The 18,629-nt window shown below is 41.3% G+C and overlaps 1 protein-coding gene across 3 annotated transcripts in view; it reads left to right on the top strand.

Annotated features, from left to right (window-relative positions):
- The window catches only part of cntln (centlein, centrosomal protein), a 470,872-nt gene that overhangs the window by 217,730 nt on the left and 234,513 nt on the right, over positions 1 to 18,629 (top strand). For all 3 annotated transcript variants that reach the window (XM_087995387.1, XM_087995398.1, XM_087995382.1), the window contains exon 14: positions 4,244 to 4,344. In XM_087995387.1, the coding sequence (XP_087851513.1) occupies positions 4,244 to 4,344 (101 nt within the window). The remainder of the gene's footprint in view (positions 1 to 4,243; positions 4,345 to 18,629) is intronic.

The raw sequence follows: 18,629 nt of genomic DNA, 5'->3' as shown, positions 1-18,629 counted from the left end.
CATTTCACTCACTGCTTGAGAATAATTTTATTCTAGCACCAGGTTTCTCAATCCTCCTGGCCATGGATGTCTTGGACAACATGGTGAAGAAACATAACAACCATTATTCAAAATTAGCAGTGACATGAATTTATTGGTGATTATAGTGTCATAGAATCACATAGAGTTACAGCATGGAAACAGACCCTTTGGTCCAACTCATCTGCGCTGACCAGATACCGTAAACTGATCTCGTCCTATATGCCAGCATTTGGCCCATATTCCTCTAACCCATTCCTATTCATATACTCATTCAGATGCCTTTTAAATGTTGTAATTGTACCTGCCTCCACCACCTGCTTTGGCAGCTAGTTCCATAAATGCATCACCCTCTGCGTGAAAGGGTTGCCCCTCAAGTCCCTTTTAAATCTTTCCCCTCTCACTTTAAACCTGTGCCCTCTGGTTTTGGACTCCCCTACCCTCAGAAAAAAAGATCTTGACTATTCATGTTATCCATGCCCTCATGATTTTATAAATCTCTATAATGTCACCCCTCAGTTTCGGCTACACCGGGAAAAAAGTCCCCGCCTATTCAGCCCCTCCCTTTAGGTCAAACCATCTAATCCTGGCAACCCTTTTGAGTTTAACAACATGTATCCTATAGGAGGGAGCCAGAATTGAAAGCAGTATTCTAAAAGTGTCCTGTACAGCCACAATATGACCTCACAACTCCTATACTCAATGCACTAACCAATAATGGCAAGCATGCCTAATGTATTCTTCACCACCCTGTCTACCTGCGACTCCACCTTTGAGGAACTATGCACCTGCTCCACTAGGTGTCGTTGTTCAGCAACACTCCTCAGGGCCCTATCATTAAGTGTATAAGTCCTGCCTTCACAAAATGCAACAACTCATACTTATCTAAGTTAATCTCCATTTGTCATTCCTCAACCCATTGGCTTATCTGACCAAGGTCCCTTTGTTCACTGAGATAACCTTTTTCACTGAACACTATACCATCTATTTTGGTGTCATCTGCAAACTTTCTAACCATACCTCCTATATTCACATCCAAATCATTTATATAAATTCTTTATCAATTTAGCAGTTTAATTTCTGCCTATGCAGGGGTCAAGTTCTGCCCATTAGGGGTCAAGTTACAAGTGTGTGTTGGAAGCCCAGAGTCTCCCACACATATTGGAATTTGGGCATGTGATCACCTGTGATTTTCTATCCACTGAAATATACAAGGTCAGTTTGTCAATACATACCCCATAATGCAAATGTCTATATCATAAATTTTCTAGTAATTAGTAGATAATACAAAAAATAGGCTGTCTGCAAGGAAAGGGTATTGTGTCCTGATGAAGGGCTTTTGCCCGAAACGTCAATTTTGCTGCTCGTCGGATGCTGCCTGAATTGCTGTGCTCTTCCAGCACCACTGATCCAGAATATTGTATCTTAATATATTATCTTCTCATCGATTTAGTGAATCTTAAATTGGTTTTCAACATGTTTGTTCACACAGTCGGAATTATTTAGCAAACATTGTCCAATCACGGAATCACTTTTGTTTTGCGTTTTATAAGGACAGATTGGAAGGGTATGAACAGTACCTTGCTTGTATCTTGCTGCAACCATTTGAAATCCAAGAAGAAAATGACACGGACATCTCTCATGCAACTTTGGTATGCAGATGACAACGCTCTCTCTACTCTTTTGGAAGAAAGCTTTCAAGCCTCACTTAAAGCCTTCACAGAAGCATCCGAAAGAATTGGTTTAAGCCTTTACCACCCCATTTACCACCCCATTCCCAGTCAAAGTTCCAGTCTTTCCTTCCATTAAAATCAATGGAAAAATTCTCCCAAATGTGGAATGTTTACCCTACCTGGGGAGCCACATCTCAGCTAAAGCTGACATTGAAGTGGAGGTCCAACACACCATCCATGAATGTCATCTTTTTGCGCCGAAGGATAAGAGTCTTCAATGACAACCACATTCATGGTGACGCTGAGAACCTCATGTATAACGCAGTCATCCTTCCAGCTGTTCGATATGTCTCAGAAACTTGGACTATGTATAGACACCACCTCAAGGCCCTCAAAAAATACTATTAATGCTGTTTGAGATGGATTCTCAGCATCAGCTGGGAGGACAGGAATACTAACATTAGCATCATTGAAGGCACCAGTGGCATCAACGTCAGGGCCATGATAATTCAAAACCAAGTTTGCTGGGCTGGGTACATGTCTAGATACCTGAGATCTGTGCCAACACAAATTTTCTTTGTCCAGATCATGGAAGACACTCAAACAAGAGAAGGGATAAAAAAGCATTTAAAAGATTCCCTAAAGACTTAGCTCAAAAAGTTCAACATTGACATCAGTGCAAGGCAAGCCCTCACTCAGAAGAAAGTAGAATGGAGGAACCTCCTGTGTGGAGGGACACAATTTTTGAGAATATCTCTTGGAGATAGAAGGAACCGAAAAGGAGCCTCAGAAAGGAATGCCAGTGATTTCAAGTCCAAAGACAGACTACACTTATGGAAATGCCTAGCAACACCAATGGTGAGAGATGCAGCTCTCGGATCGGGTACAAGGACCCACAGAACCCATGATCACTGACATAGAATTTCCTGAGTGGACTTGTTAATAAGTGATTGCTGATGACTGACAATAGGCTGTGTCAGCTGACACTGCCAAAACATTCTAATTGTGCATGCTCCCTTTGAGAAATACCCTGCCAGTAAAAAATATAGTGACTAAGTAAGTTTAACGAAATAAGATTTTGGTAGTGCAGAACTTAAAACATTGTTAGAAAGAGACATTTTGTCTTCCACACATCAGAATTGAAATACAAGAAAACCAAGCTTAGGAAGGAAAGAACACATATGGGATTATGCAAAATGATAAGAGTGCACTGATTGGTTGGACATTTGACTTGCTTGAAGATGCAGTTGGAGCAGTTAACATTTTAAAAGTTTCAATTTCATGTCTTCTCAGCTCTGTTTACTAGAGGAAATATGTCAGATTGGCCTCAAAGTGATAGTTTTAATTTTTGAGTATGCAAATGCCACTCTGATAAGATGTTTGGAGTTTATGTTTATGATTCAGGTGGAGGCCATTCAGCTATTGAACCTTATTGGCAGAGAAACGTTATCCAGTTTAATGCTACTATTTAGGTTAGTACTATGCCCTGTTGGTTACTACATGCCAGGTGCATATCCAAATAATTTATATTTGTGATGAGGGTTTCTACCTCCACAAACCTTTCAGACAGTGAAAAAAAACCTCTTCAATGTTCCCTTTAATCATTTACCAATTACTTTAAATACTCTGATTGTTGACCTGTCTAACCTCACTATAGGACCTCATTTTTATACACCTGAATTTTACATCTCCCTTTAGCTCCCTCAGTTTCACAGAATACACGAGGCAAAAGTGAGGACTGCAGATGCTGGAGATCAGAATCAAGATTAGAATGGTGCTGGAAAAACACAGCAGGGCTGGCAGCATCCGAGGAGCAGAAATATCGACATTTCGGGCAGGAGCCCTTCCACAGAATACACCCCCTGTCTAATCAAGCTTTGCTCATAGCTAACATTCTTAATTTCCCAAAGAATTCTCATAAATAACTTGTAAACCCTGTCCTGTGTAATCACATCCTTTTTGTATTGTAGTAGTCTTAACTGTACATAGTATTCCATCTGTGGTCTAATGGGTTTCATACGGTTCTAGCATAACCTCCCTGCTTTTATACTGTTTGCTACAGCCAATAAAGAATATCCATGTGCCTAATTTGACTTGCCTCTATACCTGTCTAGTTATCTTCAGTAATCTATGGAAAGCATTCCAGTATGTTTCATTTCCTGTACACTTCTCAGAATCTTTCCATTATTATGTATTTCCTTGTATTGTTTGTCCTCAAATACATTACCCCATAATTCTGCTAAATAATGGGAATTATACTTGCAAGCATAACGGTTTCCATTTATGAAACATTTCTAGATGTGATTGGTATGAAAATGATCACATGTTATTATTATTGATAAATCAGCTGTTCTTTTTAATATTGAGAAACTTTTCAGTTTTAGCTCTTTGTATTCACAATCAATTATCAGCTATTCAGTTATTTTCCTATTGTGCATGTTCTCATTCGTTTGATTTTGTTTCAAATCTCAGGTAGACCTTAGTTTTGTGATTTAGTATTTGGGAGCTGTTTTTACGACTGCTAAGAAACAGATCTCTTTGTCATCTTGCAGTATGAACCTTGGTGAAGAGCTGGACCAGTTGAGGGTGCAGTCTGCTACGGACAAAGTTACCATTCAAGAACTGTCCATATGCCTACAGCGAGAGCGAGAAGGTGGGGATCAGAATAGAGTTCAAGAATTTGAATTATTTGATATTCGTGTATTTAAATTACACCATTGCATCATCATATATTGTTTACAACTTATTGGTGTTTGAACCTTTGTAGTAGGTATTTGAAATAATGGGATCTAATAGTGTGGCTGACTTGTGTAACACTATTGTTTAGTCAACCAATTACATTTTAAAAATTTATTGATGTTGCTGGCTGAGTCGGTGTTTGTTGCTTGGGCTAGAAGGTGGTGGTCAGCTGCCTTCTTGAACTACTGCAGTCCATGTGTTGACAATACTCCCATTGTGATGTTACGGAGCGAGTTTCAGTATTTTAACCCAGTGATGATAAACAGTGACATTTTCCAAGTCAGATTGATGTGTGATTTTCAGGGGACCTTGGAAATGGTGGCATTCCCATGCATCTCCAGGCTTTGGCATGGGCTTTCTAAGTGAAATAGGCAAACTGTATTTGACCAGGCTTTGGTAAGTCTTTGTAATGCATCTTGTAAGTGATATACAGTGCAGTGGATGCACTGGCTTTATAAAGGGAGTAAGTAATTACGGTGGTGGTTTGTGGGCCCACCTTGCTGGCTGTTTTAATTTCGATTATGTTGATCTTCTTGAGCACTTTGGAGCTATATCCATCCAGGTAAGTGTATTGTACTCCTTCTGATCTATACCTTGCATATAGGAGAGAAGTTTTGGAAGGTGTGTTGAGTCACTTGCAGCAGAATACTCAGTTTCTGACTTGCTTTTATAGTCACATAAGAAGTAGGAGCCGACAAAGACCACTTGGCACATTAAGCTTGTCCTGCCTTTCAGTATGATCATGGCTGACTGTTAGCTTTAACTCCATTTTTCCACCTGCTCCCCATGTCCTTTGATTCCCTACGGTACCACAAGTTTGTCTGAAATAAATGCAGGAATTGTTGGAGAAACTCAGCAGATCTAATAGCATCTGTGGAGGGAGAAGCAGAATGAACATTTCAAGTCTGATCTGAGTTTTGTTTAGAACGCTGCAGAATTTTCCTGTGCCTCAGTCTTAAATATGCACAGTGATGGAACATCCACAAACCTTAGAGAGTGATGATTCCCAAAATTTGCTACAGTTTGAGTGAGAGATTTCTCCTCATTTCAAACCTAAATGATCAACCACTTTTCCTGAGGCTGTTCCTTCTTATTCTAGTTTCCCAACTCAGGGAAACAAATTTGCAGTATCTAACACAGTTCCTATACTGGTCCAGGTTTTTTTTGCTGGCGATGTTTAATATCAAGAAGTGGTAGTTAGATTTCTCTTGTTGGAGTTGGTCATGTCCTGGTACTTTTGTGGTAGAAATACTACTTACCACTTATCAGCTTAAACCTGATTGCTGATCAGGTCCGAAGAATAGTTACATTGGATCAAAATGCTAACTAACTGTATCTCTCTTCACAGATGACGCCAAAGCGGCACGGTGGCACAGTGGTTAGCACTGCTGCCTCACAGCGCCAGAGACCTGGGTTCAATTCCCGCCTCAGGCGACTGACTGTGTGGAGTTCGCACATTCTCCCCGTGTCTGCGTGGGTTTCCTCCGGGTGCTCCGGTTTCCTCCCACAGTCCAAAGATGTGCAGGTTAGGTGAATTGGCCATGCTAAGTTGCCCGTAGTGTTAGGTGCAGGGGTATATGAAGGGGAATGGGTCTGGGTGGGTACGCTTCGGCGGGTCGGTGTGGACTTGTGGGGCCAAAGGGCCTGTTTCCACACTGTAAGTAATCTAATCTAATCTAATCAAAACTGCTGAATTTCTCCAGCTCTTTCTGCTTTAATTTCAGATTCCCAATATCTGCAGTATTTTGCTTTTACTTGCTACATGTGGGCATGACTGTGCTAGTATCAGAGGATTTGGGAATGTAACTGAATATTGTGTGATCATCAGCAGCATATCTGATCTTGTGATAGGTGGAAGGTCATTGAAGAAGTTTGAAGATAATCCTGCCTTGCATACTGTGCTGACGGTCTGCTGCAGTGATGCCCTGAGAGTTAAGATGATGGGCTTCTTCGAATCACAACTCTTATTGAGTCATAAAGTCATAGAGGTCTATAACACATCAACCTTTGGACTATTAAGTCTGCACTGGTCAAAAGAAACCCACCTAACTACTCTAATCCCATTTTCTGGCACTTTGCCTACAGCCTTCTATGTCGTGGCATCGCAAGTATGTATCTATATTCTTCTGAAATGTTATGAGGGTTTCAGTATTTTAACCCAGGCAGTGAATTCCAGATTCCCATCATCCTCTGGGTGAAAAAATTAATTGTTACATTCCCCTCTGAACCTCCTGTTACCTTAAATCTATAGCCCCTGATTATTGATCCCTCCACCAGGGGGAAGGTTCCTACTCATCTACACTATTGGTGCCTGTCACAATTTTATACATCTCTATCATATCCCCCTTTGTCTCTTGATTCCAAGAAAACAACCCCAGTATATCCAATATCTCTTCATAACTAAAACTCTCCAGTACAGACAATCTTCTCTGCACTCTCACCAATGCAATTATATCCCTCCTATAATGTGGATTCCACAACTGCACATAATGGTGTAGATGTGGTCTAACTGTTTTATGTGGGTTCAGCACCACCTGGGTGCAACAGGAGGCAACAGACAGGAAACTATAGGCCAGTTAGCCTGACCTTGGTCATTGCTAAGATCTTAGAGTCCATTATTAAGGATGAGATTGTAGAGTACTTGGAAGTACAGTCTCCTGGCTGCTAAAACACAGAAAGGTTGCTAACTTGGCCACACAGAAAGGAATGCTGAATACAGTGGCTAAGTAAAACACTGAAATCACAAAACATATACATCAGACATAATGCAAACACAGCAGCCAGGTGCTAATGACATTAGTATAAATGGCAACAGTTATTCTGGACGGACAACAAATTGCCCACTAAACAAAGGAGAGCCCAGACAAAAAGGCACCGGAAAACCATCGAAAAGGTATAAAAGCAGGATTCACTTGCATACTTCTCTCTTGAAACTACTCTTGGAATTGTCTGAGGCCTTCTGCCAAGACCAGCTGACCATCCAGAAAAAGATGAAGAAAGCACCTTTACAGAGTCAGAGAGGGAGAGCAACAGTGTCAGTCTACAAGAGACTTGGGAAGTATTGTAATCTTAAGGGACCAGATAGTATTAAAGATTAGTTTAGTATTAAAGATTATTGTAACTTTGTTCCTAATAAAGTTGGGAGTGTTTTGTACTGGTGTTTTGTATTCGATGACACAAAAGGTTGGTGGAGCGGTGGACAGTGTGGAGGTCTGTTGTAGGTTGCAACGGGACATTGACAGAATGAAGAACTGGGCTGGTAAGCGGCAGAAGGACGTTGACCTGGAAAAGTGTGAAATGATTGATTTTGGAAGGTCTAATTTGAATGCAGAGTACAGGGTTAAACGCAGGATCCTTGGCAGTGTGGAAGAACAGAAGGATCTCGGGGTCCATGAAAATGTATCCTTCAAAGTTGCCACACAAGTTATTCGGGTTGTTAAGAAGGTGTATGATTAGTTGGCTTTCATTAGCAGAATTGAGTTTAAGAGCTGTGAGGTTGTGCTGCAGCTCTATAGAGCCCTGGTTAGATCACACTTGGCATCTTGTTTCAGTTCTGGTCACCTCATTATGGGAAGGATGTGGAAGCTTTTGAGAGGGTGCAGAGGAGATTTACCAGGGGATGCTGCCTGGATTGGAGGGCATGTCGTATGACGAAACGTTGAGGGAGCTAAGGCTTTTCTCATTGAGCGAAGAAGGGTGAGAGGCAACTTGATAGAGGTGTACAAGATGATGAGAGGCATAGATAGAGCAAATAGTCAGAGACATTTCCCTGGGCAGAAATGGCTATCACAAGGGTGCATAATTTTAAGGTAATTGGAGGAAGGTTTAGGGGAGATATCCGAGATTGGTTCTTTACACAGAGAGTGGTAGGTGCGTGGGATGCGCTGTCAGAGGTGGTAATAGAGTCAGATACATTGGAGGTATTTCAGCGGCTATTGGATAGGCACATAGATGTTAGTAAAATGAAGGGCATGTGGGTTAGTTTGATCTCAGTGTGGGCTAAAAGGTTGGCACAACATCAAGGACCAAAGGGCATGTACTGTGCTGTTTTGTTCTATATTCTATGTTAGTACTGGCTTGTGTTCATATTGATTTGACTGCTTCGGCATTATGAGACACCTGGGCAAGTTCATTCATAACATTCTGGTCGGAGTTGTCTAAATTGTTTTAACAAGAGATTGGACAACAATGGCCAAACAGAGTTGTATCGGCATGGCTTTGTCAAAGGGAGGTCATGCATGATAAATCAGTTAGAATTCTTTGAGGAAGTAGCAAATAAGTTAGACAAGGCAGAGCCAGTGGATGTGATATATTAGGATTTCCAGAAGGCCTATGATAAGGCGCTGCACAGAAGGCTGCAAAATAAGATAAGAGCACATGATGTGAGGGACAGAGAACTGACATAGATAGAACATTGGCTGATTGGTAGAAGGCAGAGAGTGTGGATGAAGGAGTATTTTCCAGGATGGCACGAGTGGAGTTCCACAGGGATCATTTTTGTTATTTCACATTGTTTGTTGACGATCTGGACAAAGGAACTGAGGCCATTATTCTAAGTTTGAAGATGACACAGATATAGGTGGAGGGACAGGTAGTACTGAGAAGGCAGTGAGGCTGCGGAAGGGCTTGAATAGGTTAGGAGATTGGGCAAAGAAGTGGCAGATGGAATACAATATGGGAAACTGTGAGATTATGTACTTTGTCAGGAAGAATAGAGGTGTGGACTATTTTCTAAATAAGGAACGGTTTCGGAAATCTGAGGCACAAAGGGGATTTGTGAGTCCTATGTTCAGGATTCTCTTCGGGTTAACAGGCAGGTTTATTTCATAGTTAGGAGAAAGTGAGGTCTGCAGATGCTGGAGATCAGAGCTGAAAATGTGTTGCTGGAAAAGCGCAGCAGGTCAGGCAGCATCCAGGGAACAGGAGAATCGACGTTTCGGGCATAAGCCTGAAGAAGGGCTTATGCCCGAAACGTCGATTCTCTTGTTCCCTGGATGCTGCCTGACCTGCTGCGCTTTTCCAGCAACACATTTTCAGCTTATTTCATAGTTAGGAAAGGAAATGCAATGTTTGCATTTATTTCAAGAGGGCTAGGATACAAAAACAGAAATGTACTGTTGAGGCTCTATAAGATTCTGGTCAGACTGTATTCAGAATGTTGTGAGCAGTTTAGGCCCTGAATCTAAGGAAAGATGAAGTTCACAAGAATGACCCCAGAGATCAAGGGCTTGTCATATAAGAAGCGGTTGAAAACTCTGCATCTGTATTCGCTGTGGGGGGATTTGATTGAAATTCACAGAATAGTGAAATGCCTGGATAGTGTGGATGTGGCGAAGATGTTTCTCCGAGTAGGAGACTCGAGGACCCGCAGGCATAGAGTGAAGGAACAATTCCTTGGAACTGAGATGAGGAGGAATTTCTTCAGCCAGAGGGGGGTTAATTTTTGGGACTCTGCCGCAAAAGGCCGTGGAGGTCAAGTCATTGAGTGCATTTAAGACAGGCTAGATAGGTTCTTGATTAGTAGGGGATCAAGGGTTAGAGGGAGAAGGCGGGAGAAAGGGGCTGAGAAACAAATTAGTCTTGATCAAATGGCAGAGAAGGTCAATGGGCTGAATGGTCTAATTCTACTCTCTATACCTTATGGTCTTAAACTCTATACATAAGTTAAGAAAGGCTGGAATCCCATGCGCCATCTTAACCACTTTATCTACCTGTCCTGCTACCTTAAGGAACTGGTAGACATACAGACCAAGGTTCCTCTGATCCTGGGTGCTTCCCAGAGTCCTACTTTTCATCACTTTGGTCGGTTATAATTTTAAGGAGAATGAAATGGAGAATGGTTCAGTGTTTTTGTCGAGAAACTGATTTCATCTGCTACCTATCAAAATTGTTTCTCGATCTTCTAACTGCTGAGGAATATAAAAGTAGTCTTTTACTTGCTATTGCTATTATATCTGAAGATGTTTTAGAATGTTCCAGGTTTGAAGTCAGTGAGTGAATATGAGCTATAGCTTGGTATAACAAGTTGAGGTCACAAATATAAGAACTAAGATGCTGTTTGCTTGACAGATAGCTGCTTTGATCTTTGGGATGACAGGGTGATCTACTGTCACAGCTACTCCATAGAGAACCTCTTAAATTGCAGATTCCTGATTTGCTTTTGTTTTATTTTTAGACAAAATTGAAAGTTTTCAGTAGCCTAATTTGCAGCAGGTATTGTGCTCGTGCAGCTGTTGTGAACTTAATGCTTTAGGACAGTAATGAATAGCTCATTTGCCAAGTTAACCAGTTGTCAGCATTAATGGGATCTTCAGAGGGAAACTGTTTGTTGTTAGTTTTATCTTAGTGAGTGCCTATAACCAGAGAATGAAAGTTGTCTCTACTTATTAAGTTATTGTGTCACTGAATACTTTTACATAAAAATCCATTTACAATTATTACTCCAGTGAGTTACATTGAGCTATTACAAATTATGGAGAAAAAATGGGCATTGAAACAATGCAATGTCAAACTGAGAAGCATTCTTATTATTGGCAAGTCAATTATAGGTGTTTCGATAAAGTTTCTTGCTATTGTTTACTAATTGTTCCAAACTAGAATTGTGAATTCTCTCTGCACATGAGGCAAGAGTCTAAAACAGTGAACTTTGGTCTTTTACACTGTCTTGTGAGCCTTTTATAAACAAACCATTTTGATCTATAGTGGAGCTGAGACCTCATGTTCTTGATGTGATATTGCTTTCCTGATATAAGTTTGTAAAGACAAGATTTTATTGTCAAAGAATCCAATCATATATTGTCAAAAACAGCAACTGAATCTATCCAACAACATCAAGCCACTTTAATGCTACAACTTTAACATTAGTGCATTACTATGAAAGGTACATTGTAAATCTGGGGTCAGGGCTTTAACTGACTCCAAATTAAAGTGAAGGGGGACTTCCTGAATGAATGAATCATCGGTATGTACCTAAGTCCAGAGTAACAATTCTTCAAATTAGCATTAGTGTTAAGCAGGATCATTTATCACTGAAATTGCAGTTGTTTTGTAAACGTTGTTATCGAGTCATAGAGATGTACAGCACGGACACAGACCCTTCGGTCCAACTTGTCCATGCCAACCAGAAATACAAACCCAACCTAGTCCCACCTGCCATATCCCTCCAAACACTTCCTATTCATATACCCATCCAAATGCCTTTTAAATGTTGCAATCGTACTAGCGTCCACCATTTCCTCTGGCAGCTTACTCCATATACATACTATCCTCTGCGTGAAAAAGTTTCCCCTTAGATCTCTTTTATATCTTTCCCCTCTCATCCTAAACCTATGCCCTATCGTTCTGGACTCCCTCACCCCAGGGAAGAGACTTTGTCTATTTATCCTATCCATGCCCCTCATGATTTTATAAACCTCTATAAGGTCACCCCTCAGCCTCTAACACTCTCGGGAAAACAGCCCCAGCCTATTCAACCTCTCCCTATAGCTCAAATCCTCCAACCCTGGCAATATCCTTGTAAATCTTTTCTGAACCCTTTCAAGTTTCACAAGCTCTCCTTGGCTTAATGCTGCTCTCTAACCTACATATTCTTGCAACTTAGTTTTTAAGTTGTTCATTTTTGTCAAAAAGCCAATGTTCTGTTATCAGCAACTTATTCCTCCTCTCCTCTTCTTTGGAACATTAACTTTTGTTGGATTAAGATTGCATCGGTGCTGCTATTTGCCCTTCAGTAGGTTGTTTCGTTGGCCATTTTTCACACATTTGTGTAATAAGGGAATAGAGGTATGGTACTACATCAGATCTGAGGCTGTCCTCACTAGATATCCATGAGCGCTCTTCGAGCAATGAACCTCAAGACTAATTATGAGCTGGAACCTGAAAAAAACCCTCTCACTTTCATTAATTAGAATTATGTGACCTTTAGTGTAAACTCAAATCACCATGAAAGGCTTTTTTAGCCTTGGTATAGTGTTTAATCCAAACATCATCACTGACAGTGCTAATCTTTCTCAGGTCCGCCTGAAATGTCCTGGTCTGGGGCCTGGCATTACAACTCGAAGATCAGAGATGTATCAAATAAATAAACAACAAGGTTAAAAGATTTAATATGGAAATTAAATCACTATCCTCATTACAAATTCCTCCATAGCTATGCTAGTTCTTCTTCAACCTAGTATCGTTTCCCATGCACGTACCTATCCAGTCTTGAGGATTGAATTGAGATTTGACCAATTCTGTAGGGAATGGAAAGAACAAGTGCTGCCAGTGCAATGAATATGACAAATATACCAACCTAGACTAGGAATGGGTAAAAGGAAGTCGCAATCAGACCATTACAGAGACATGACTAGTTGCAGGTATAAACTACAAATTCATTCAAAACAAGGAGACTATACTATCTGGATTATACAAAGTGAGTACGTCATGCTTTATATTTTGAGACATTTTCTGTACTGAATGAATATTATCTCTAAAGCAAAATATTGCAATTGCAAATATTGAAAATTTGAAATAAAAGCAGAAAATTCAGGAAATGCTCCACAGATCAGGCATCGTCTGGAGAAAGGAAACAAATGTTTTCAGATGATCTTTTGTCAGATTGTGAAGACTTACAGATCTAAGTTGTTAATTGTTTCTCTCTACATGGTTGTTATTGGACATGCTCAATATTTCCAACGTTCTCTTAAAAGGATGAGCACCATAGTCCATGTTGACTTTTCCCATACAAGTGTCTGCTGTTCAGTTCATTCATTGTGCAAGAGCCTCATCAGTGCCCTGCTCATTATAATTGTGTGGAAGAATGGAGAAATGCTACATTGCCATTTGTGTTGTTCATATCTTGGGTACCATATTTAGAATCCAGCTCCACAATACTTCAGATGTTGCTAGCCAGGAATCCTTCAATCTGACAGTGACCTGGAGAACCTAGAGGACTTGTTGATTGAGGGAAGGGCAATGCTGTTTCTTTCATACCGCTATCACCTTGTGGAAGCCATGCCACCAGATGCAACCAACCTGGTCGAGATGTGATCAGGGTCAGTGCCATGTCCCGAGTTTAAAGAAACACCTAGCAGAAAAAAAAAGATTATTGGCCTTTTTAACTCCACAAGGGTAAGTGCAACCATCTTCTCTCTGCTTTATCACATTCAGAGGACCATCACTCCTCAACCTGACTCAGTCACTGCACACACCTCTAACTAAAGCTCAAAAACTCTCAATGCTGCTTGCAGTATTCATGTGATAGCAGAACAGCATAACACAGCAAAGTTTGTTTGATGTTAGCTCATGGAGGTTTTGACAGTACAGGAGTGTTTGTCGTTTTCTCTTGCAGTGTGTTCTCCTTATAAGAGGTAAGGAGCCAAATATCTGCCAATTCATTGCCACTTTTAGCTCTTTCAGACTGGTTGTGAGCGATTTTTCCTGCATCAAGACAAAGAAAGAGTTTGAATATTGTGGAAATGGACCAACAAGCTTCAATAGTGATGCAGAAGCAGGAGATTGGATGTGTAGAAAGCACAAAGAGCATGAGGGGTTAATAGTTTGGGAGGATGAGATGGGTGAAAGCCATTGAGTGGCCATTTTAAAATGCTAATTCATGGGATGTCTCTGGCTGAGTCACCATATACTTCCAATCCCGCAGGGTCTTATGTTGCATTGATAGTGATCCTACCTCTGGACTAGGTGGTCTTTGTTCAAGTTCCAGCTGCTTCAGAGGTGTATTAACATGTTAGAACAGGTAGATTCAAGTAGCCATAATCTCAATTCCTAGTTGTCCTTGAGATGGTGATGATGAGCTGCCTTCTTGAACTGTTGATGTCCATTTGCTATAAGTAATGCTCCTAGGGCAGGAGTTTCAGGATTTTGATCGAGCAACACAGAAGATCTCCCAAGTTTCTGCAGCCTTCCATCCTTCTAGATGGAAGTGATTGTGGGGTTAGAAAGTGATGTCTAAGAATCCTTGGTGAATTTCTGAAGTGCATCTTGTAGATAATAGACAGTGTTACTACTGAACATCTGAAGTGGAATAACTGAAGGTTTGTGGATGTGCCAGTAAAGTGGGATGCTTTGTCCTGGATGGTGTCAAACTTCTTGAGTGTTGTTGGAGCTGCACTCATCCAGGGAAGTGGGGAATATTTTTTCAGACTCCTGAAATGTGCCTTATGGATAGGCTTTGAGGAATCAGTAGGTGAGTTACTTTCTGTAGGATTTCTGGCCTCTGACCTGTTCTTGTAGTCACTGTACTTATATAACAAGTCCAGTTCAGTTTTTGGTGAACACGAGCTTCCAGGATGTTGATAGTGGAGGATTCAGTGATGGTAATGCCATTGACTGTCAAGGGGATATGATTAGATTCAATCTTGTTGAAGATGTCATTGTCTGGTCCTTGTATTGCGCAAATGTTCCTTATCACTTGTCAGCCTAATCCTGGATATTATCCAGGTCCTGCTGCATTTGGACACTAACTGCTTCAGTAAGATCTGGACAATATCCAGGTTTAGACTGTTAACATGAAAGTGCTGCATTTGGCCAGCAATGAGAATGAGGCTTGTGGCGATGCCCAGACCTCCATGAGCAAACACCAAGCAAGTCTTACTGTGTTTTGTTGTGGTAACTCATTCGAGACATGTAGCAACCCAGAAATTTCCTTTCAGAACAACAAGATGTCTGGCCCATCGAGGTCCTGCTTGACAGTGATGCTGAAGCCTGCAACTGTCCAAGCAAAGGATGGCGAGCCAGCTTCTGGGCAGCAAACTCTGAGCAGGCCTGGGCCTTCTCAATCCAAATACCCCTGATGAGGACCCACCAGGACTTCCTGGCTGACTGCAGTGCAGGCACCCTCCACCTCAGCTGCAAATGTTGCAGCTTAGATATAGTGGAAGAAAAAATAAAATAAAAACTTATTGTAGACACATAGGTATCACAGGTGACACTTCATTGTGAATAATCCTGCATTTTTATAAATTTTTGTTCATTGACACTCTTGAAATGACCACTGTAGTCTCTTTGTAGCTGTCAGATCTGAGAGACACCTGTTTGACATATGAGCTGCCTGTTCAGACATCCCAGGGATGAAGGAAGTTGTACTGGACAAGCAATGCTCATCTCTCACAATCAACTATCTCCTTGCTTGCAGATAGCCTGAAATGACAGGGATCTTTGAACTGTCATGTTGATGACTGCAACCAAGGTATTACACATTAATGTGAACAACACAAAGGCCAAAATTATTGTGCAAGGATTGTACTAGGACCTGGCCAACACACATTTTCCACCTCACATAATCTTATGAGTGTGAGGATTGCATCAGTGATGATGCACCACATCTCTGCAAACATGGTGCCTTCCATCTTTCAGCTTTACAAGGAGGCACACTGCTGTTCAAAGCTGGGTAGTGAATAATTGGAAATTTACATCTATACTTTCCCTCATAGCATAAAGCACTGTCTCTCACATAGGTTAAATACCGTCCTGAAAGATTAGCAAGTATTTCAGGGCAATTTACCAATCTACATGAATTCTGAAATATTGAAGATTAACTGATGATGGAAAGAAAATGCCTCAGGCCCCACCCTGCTGCCTATCAAGATGGATGGCATGCATTGCATTCAAGTTCTTTATACTGACTGAAGTCTTATAATTTAGCTCATCTCAGTGTTATGCCATGTGATTGCCCTATCTCACTGACTGCTGCATGCTCCTGAATGGTAAGGAGGAACTGTTAAGAATAGTAGATATTTTAAGATAGGATCAGCAGAAGTTACAATGCATACAAACATATGGGGTAGAAAATATTCATTCATTAGTAGAGAAGTTCAAGAAGTGCACAAATAACAGGTCCATATGTACTGTGGACTGATCAGAGGCTTCTTGCCATGTAACCAACAGAAAGTAACACAATGAAAGGAAGCACAAACCCAGCTCTTTCTTCCTGGAAGTGGGTTTGACACTTGATAGTACATAATACTGTCATGGTCTCTTGGATGTTTCTCCAGTGCAATGTCCTCATCCTCAGAGGGAATTCCTTATTCCCCCATTTTGTCCATGGCACCCCTCCTTTGTCAGTTCCAATTATGAAGAGCCCAGCATATTACATTGATGCAGGACACTTCTTCTAGGCTATACTGTAAAATGGTACTCGTGTGGTCCAGGCGCTGAAATCTCATTTATGACCCTGGTTGAAGTATAAATTGCACTTTATCTCCGTTCTGCATAAGTCTGAGGATTTTATAAAGGGGTTGCCTGTCATGAATGGAAGGCATAGCCTTTGTCTCCGATCAGCCATTCTGATCCTGAAGACATTGTAAGGTGCATTCGCCAACATGCAGACATCATTCTAGCTCCCAGATACCTGGTGTACACTTTCAGAATCTGGCATCTAGAGTCATGGATGAGTTGAATGTTGATGGAATGCAATCCTATTTGGTTGATTAAGTCCACAGGTTAGGCTCAAGCACTTCCAAAATAATGTAGGTGCAGTCTCTTGCGCTCTGCACCTGGGAAAAGCCGGTGGTGATGGCGAATCCAACTATTTAATCATCTTGTTGTGAGGAAAGATTATAATCTACCATAATTGGGAATAAATGACAATTTATAGAATAGAATCCATACAGTGTGGAAACAGGCCATTTGGCCCAGTCAGTCCACACCAACCCTCCGAAGAGTAACTGACCCAGACCCATTCCCCTCCCTTATTACGCTACATTTACCCCTGACTAATGCACCTAACCTACACATTCCTGAATACGATGGACAATTTAACCCGGCCAATTCACCTAACCTGCACATCTTTGGATTGTGGGTAGAAACCGGAGCACCTGGAGGAAACCCATGCAGACACGGGGAGAATGTGCAAACTTCACACAACAGTCACCCGAAACTGGAATCAAACCTGGTTCCCTGGCAGCAGTGCTAACCTCTGAGCCACCATGCCATCCTTACTCCTGACTTGCTGGATGCATTTGTGATCAAGAATTGGGAGATAATGCACAGGTACCCAGTTGCCACTGGCCTAAAAATTCAAGATGTAGAGGTGCCGGGGTTGGTCTGGGGTGGACAAAGTCAAGAATCATACAACACCGGTTTATAGTCCAAAGATTTATTTGAAACCGCAAACTTTCGAAACCCCCGCTCCTTCCTCAGGCAGCTAATGAGAGAGAATACATTGAACACAGAATTTACAGTAAAAGATCAAAGGGTCTTACAACTTACGCAAATGTATTGAACAAAGCTAGATAGCTATTAAGTCTTTAATAAGTTAGAATGGAAGTGCAGGTTTTGATTGAGTAATATGTAAATCCCTGCCCCATGATAACTTAGGTTTTGTCAGAATAAAGGTGACACCTTAGGTCAGACAATGCATTTTAAGTGTGAGGCCATATTTCAAGTCTGCTTCTGTCTCATCCTGGAGCCAGACTGGTTTTATTAACCTGATAAAAATTCGAGGCAGCTGTGATCTTGCTGTGCACGTGGTCATTCATTCCTTCTGAGTGCATTTCACCTGATGGCACATTTCCATGATCTTTAGTCTCTGTCTGCACTGATGCTTGACAGCTGGGGATAGTAACAATGAGCTGTACAGTTGCGAGGTTTGATTATTCTCCTGCACCTCCTTTGTGGATCTTCACCTGCTGTTTCTCCCTCTGGAGGTATGCAGGAGGCACTGGTTCTTGCTGACCCTGCTGAGCTAGGTGATGATGTTTTAATACATATCTTTGTCAATGCTGCCATCTGATTTATGCAGGACCACAGTGTGCTGATTCCATTGCATAAGACTGTCAGATAACCTGTGGAGAAATGTGAGAAATAGGCATTAGACCACTAAAATTAGCCCTGATTTCTCATAGTAGTGGTAAATCGCAAGACTAGTAATCTAAAACCGCAGGCTAATGTCCTGGGGATATGGGTTTAAATTTCACCATGGCAGATGGTGAAATTTGAATTCAACAAATACAAATCTGGAATGAGAAAAGCTAGTCTACTGGAAACCATGTAACCACTACCAATTATTTGTAAATCCTGTCTGGTTCACTAATAAATGTCCTTTGGGGGAGGGAAATCTGCCATCCCTACCTGATCTGGTCGACATGCGACACCAGATTCACAGAAATGTGGATGACTCTAATCTGATGAGAGGTGGGCAATAAATGCTGGCTTAGCCAGCAGTGCCCATACCCACACGAATAAAAACAAAATCACAAT

The sequence above is a fragment of the Chiloscyllium plagiosum genome, unplaced genomic scaffold, assembly GCF_037043375.1.
Source record: "Chiloscyllium plagiosum isolate Xiang-an unplaced genomic scaffold, Cpla_swu_hap1 HiC_scaffold_2, whole genome shotgun sequence".
Classification (NCBI taxonomy): domain Eukaryota; kingdom Metazoa; phylum Chordata; class Chondrichthyes; order Orectolobiformes; family Hemiscylliidae; genus Chiloscyllium; species Chiloscyllium plagiosum.
This window is presented reverse-complemented; position numbering and strand designations above follow the sequence as displayed.